Raw genomic sequence first — 4361 nt, 5'->3', positions numbered from 1 at the left:
CACAGCTGACCCGAAACAGGAGCACTAATGTCGGCCAGCCGTTCTCTGCCGGCCCCTTCTCTCACGTGCGGCAGTTCACCTAGGGATGGCTAAGTCAGCCGTGAGCTAGACGCCGCTAACTCTGCAGAGCGTGAATATCCAATATCCAACTTAAAACTAACTTCACTGCGGTGTTTTGCTGAAATCTTTGTGGGCAAATGTGAAGCATTAGTGCACATTTTAGCTTCGGTCGCTGCTCCTGCATGCTCCCGGCATCCTGATGTTAACAGGATGTGACGTCACATCTCTTCTTCATGAGTTATTTGGGGTTATTTTGGTTAAAGTTGCGGTGTTTTGGGCAAAGTTGCACAAAGTTGCGATTTTGCGGGGTTTGCTTGATTTAGCGTTAATAGTTGCGATCGCAACATCGCAAAATCCTGGAGGGTTTGATTTTTATCAAAGAATGTCAAGATTTGTTAGCACTCATGTATTGGTGATTATTGTCAGCTACTACCATGTCAAAATTTTGCTCAACATCTGTAACACTGACAATTTTTTTGTTTTCCAAGGTAGCTGTGGTGGCGAGCTTGAATTTTAAATGAAAAGGTGTGGGATTATTAGAAGTATATCTTAGTATGTGCTGGTGCTGACTCTCAGCTACTACCACACCAAACCATAGCTCAATATCTGTTAAACTGTCGTTGCCATTTTTTTGATGGCTAAGGTCAATTAGCTTTGGTGGCCATCTTGAAATGAATCCCAAAAGTTAATGAGCTGTAGATTTACATCCCATGATTGCTTTTAAAACTGTCCTGAAAATCTGTGCCTTGAAGATGAGATATTTTGATAAATTATGGTTGATGCCAATAGTTAATGCCAAAGTTTTAATCAAAGGTTTTGTCCAATGTGTAGACCTCAAAGGGGGTATAAAAACCAGGTCAATGAAAAAGGCTTCAAAAATGTTGCAAAAGGCTCTTCCCAGCTGCTATGTTAATGTGGTTCAGCCTTAAAGCTGTAAGTTTTAGCCAAAGAGAGTGTACCTAATGTTACCTGTCTTCTCCACTGGTGTGTACAAACAGACAAGTTAAGTAATGGTTAGCATTAGCATGAATATAATAATTTATCAAGTGCATGCTAGGTAAGTATTCACATCACTGTCATCCTGTTTTTTACTGTATGTCTTTTGCAGTCTAATCAAAACATTCAGCTCATTCAATGGATGGGTGCTATGACTTTTGGTTTTTGTAACCTTTATGCTTTTCAAAAAACTAGCTTCCTCCACAACTATTTTCATCATAAAAATAAATTGAGATCTCTTCAGTTGCTTCAAAAACATTGTTCTTTTTGATCTCTGCTTCAGTTTACTTGCTCTATTTCAATACTGCCCTGCTATATTTAGCTTCTTGCTCGCCATTTTTTACATTTAGCTTCAAGCTAGCCTGTTCTGCTACTTTTAGGTTTTATATAGCTCTTTGCTACTTTTAACTACTATTTTTCTACCCTTAGCGTTTTGTTATTTTATCTTCTAGGTAGTCGTTTCCTACTTTTAGCTAATCTTTAGATGCTTTTAGCTTGTGTTTTGCTATTTCTAGATGGCCTTTTGCTACATTTAGCGTTTTACTAGCCTCTACCTACATTAAGCAAGTATTTTGTATTTTGCGCCTTTTATCTTTAAGTTGGTGTTCATTTAACTTTAACATCTCAGTTTCAGCTTCATCAGCAAATTTCAGCAGTCCCTCAGCATTTTATTTAGTTACAGCTGGAAAACATGTTGCAGTGCATACTGACTTTGAAGGCCCTGTGTGTGTGCAGCTATTTTTTGCCACTCTTGTTCATGTCATTGTAGTAAATCTGAGCTATATCACCACTACTATACTAGATTGTGAGATGGTGACAACTTGTCTACAACTGTAGCAACATTTGTCTGCTGGGCTGGAAGTGGCACACTAACAGAGCACTTGACTTTTAACGCTTGTTAAACTGGGCCAGAAGTGACCATAAAATACCACTAAAGAAAATAAATGCTCAGGGCCAAATGACGAAGCTCAAACTGACTTGGAATGCTCAAACAAGCATAACAAAAACAACATGAACAGAACACAAGCTAAATGCTAAAAGCAAAAGAACAGCACCGAAAAGCTAAAAAGAGCAAAAACTCTAAAAGCAACAAAGCACAAAAAAGTTAAATCTGATAGCAGCAAAACAGTAGCTATAATCAGCTAAACAGATGTTAAAACTAGCAAAACAATAACTAAAAATAGTATAACAGGTACTGAAGTTAAAATTTGTTAGCAAAATATCTAATGAATTACTGGACAGATTTTAATAAAACTTTCAGCATAAGAGTTTGGATGTACTTCTACAACTGATTGCCCTTTGGAACAATTCACTTTAAGATGACTGCCACAGCCCACTGAACTCAGAAAAATACAAACATGGCTATCATCTTAAATCTTAAATATATTTTTGCTAAAATTTGGTGTTGTTGTATGTGAGATTTGTTCACAACAGACACTCAATGCACAAGATCTTTGCCTAAAACCTCATCAACTGATGAAGTCAACCCTATTTGTCTGTTACCCAAAAATTGTATATCATGAACCACTGGATGGATTTTGATGAAACTTTCTGGAAGAAATCACTGGACATACATCAATTCAAGATTGTCACCAAAGCTAAATAACATTAGCCAACACAAAAATGTGTATAGTTAGTTTTACAGATATTGAGCTAAAATTTAATGTGGTTGTAGCTGACACTCATTTGCAACACATATTCTGAGTGTGACATCTCATGATATTGCATGAAATCTCTCATAATGGTATTTTCAAGATTTGACCAAAATTATTACACATTCTTTCAAGGAATGCTTGGCCTTTTTTGATTGTGTACATGTAAAATGTCTTCATATTTACACCCGTTTTTCTGAACACCACAAAACTCACAGAACTCACCAAAAAGTGACAGGACACCACAGACAATCCAAAATATCATAGACATTCCTACACTGCCTGTTTGCTTCAGGATTCCCTTTGGAGAGATAAAGATCCCGGCTCCGATGATGGTTCCAACGATGATGGAGATTCCTCGTAGCAGGGTCACTTTCTTCCCCAGTTCCACCTTCCTGTCATTGTTCAGGTTTTTTCCTTGATCTGTCCCATTTAGGGAAATTATCTGTCTATCTGAAGCTACTTTTCTGTCTTTGAAAGCAGATAAAGTCCTCTCCATCGTTTTTTTTAGTACAAACAAACTTTGTCTTTGGATACAGATTTGTCTCTTTAGTGGAAGAAAACAAAAAGTCTGAGGAGAAAAAAAAACTCCTCACTTCTAATTTCTCCTTTTAAATGTCATTCATGCCCATCTCCAGATCTTTTTCATTAAAGCAAAGGGTGTCTGATCTTCACCTCTCCTCCCTTTCTTTACCCAACTTTTTTCTCTTCTTTCTGTGTCCCTGTTACTCTGCCGTGTGTCTCTGTCTCATTCCATGCTTGCATTTATAGTCCTTCCCTCCCCCTCTTTAATGTTATGCGTCCTCTCTTAAACCAACGGTGGCTCACCCGAGTGGGGTGTTATGCTGATTTGGGGCTAGGCAATCATAATATGACAACCTGTTTTAAAGCTACCTTATCTACTTGCAGGTTTCTCATCCCTGTATTTAATTTCTTCATTATCTCATTTCCTCTTTTAATACATTTATTAGGGTTTGTTTGTTTTTTCATGCCAATATTTAGTTTTTCCTCAAATTTGTTGCAGCCTGTGTTACGATTGTTGTTTTTCTGGAAACAAGTAATGACAAGCTTGAGTGGGAAAACAGGAACTGCAACATGACTTATTTTACATCATTTGACATTATAGTTAGGTGTGGTGCAGAGAGGAGCAAAGACTGGTAGTCGGTTAGTCTTGTGTGACGTGAGCGGTGTCTGAGACTTAAATTATACAATACTTTAACCCACAACGCCACCCAGGGATTTAACCCTGAGACTGTCAAACTTTCCAACCTTTACCAAAAAAAAGGCAGCTTGGTCAGGACAATAAAGAGAGGTGGATCATTGGTCTAAAATTAATAATTTATTTACACAAGAGTTAAAAATGTAGGCTTACAAAGAATTAAAATCTGGACATGATTATCAAAGTATCTATTGCACAGTAGCCCTTCGACATTCACTGGATACAATGTTAAGGACAGATAAAAACTCCCAAAATACTGAAACACCTGCTTTCCGTCCTCACACGGGATCAGGAAGATGCACGGAGGAAGAGAGTCAAAAAACAGCCAAGAGTTCCTCTTAAAATCAAAACACATTTATTCACTTTCAGCGCTGAAAGGGAGACGTGAGAAAAAGACCCTTACCGAAGTTCAGAGCACTCAGCCTACGTCTCAA

At 37.8% G+C, this 4361-nt stretch overlaps 1 protein-coding gene across 1 annotated transcript in view; it reads right to left on the bottom strand.

Moving 5' to 3' along the window:
* The window catches only part of slc7a11 (solute carrier family 7 member 11), a 42315-nt gene extending 38857 nt beyond the window's left edge, over positions 1-3458 (bottom strand). The window contains exon 1 of the mRNA XM_017438249.3: positions 2934-3458. Within this exon, the coding sequence (XP_017293738.1) occupies positions 2934-3207 (274 nt within the window). The 5' untranslated portion in view covers positions 3208-3458. The remainder of the gene's footprint in view (positions 1-2933) is intronic.
* Between the last annotated feature and the right edge of the window lie 903 nt (positions 3459-4361).

The sequence above is a fragment of the Kryptolebias marmoratus genome, linkage group LG9, assembly GCF_001649575.2.
Source record: "Kryptolebias marmoratus isolate JLee-2015 linkage group LG9, ASM164957v2, whole genome shotgun sequence".
In the NCBI taxonomy this organism is placed as follows: domain Eukaryota; kingdom Metazoa; phylum Chordata; class Actinopteri; order Cyprinodontiformes; family Rivulidae; genus Kryptolebias; species Kryptolebias marmoratus.
This window is presented reverse-complemented; position numbering and strand designations above follow the sequence as displayed.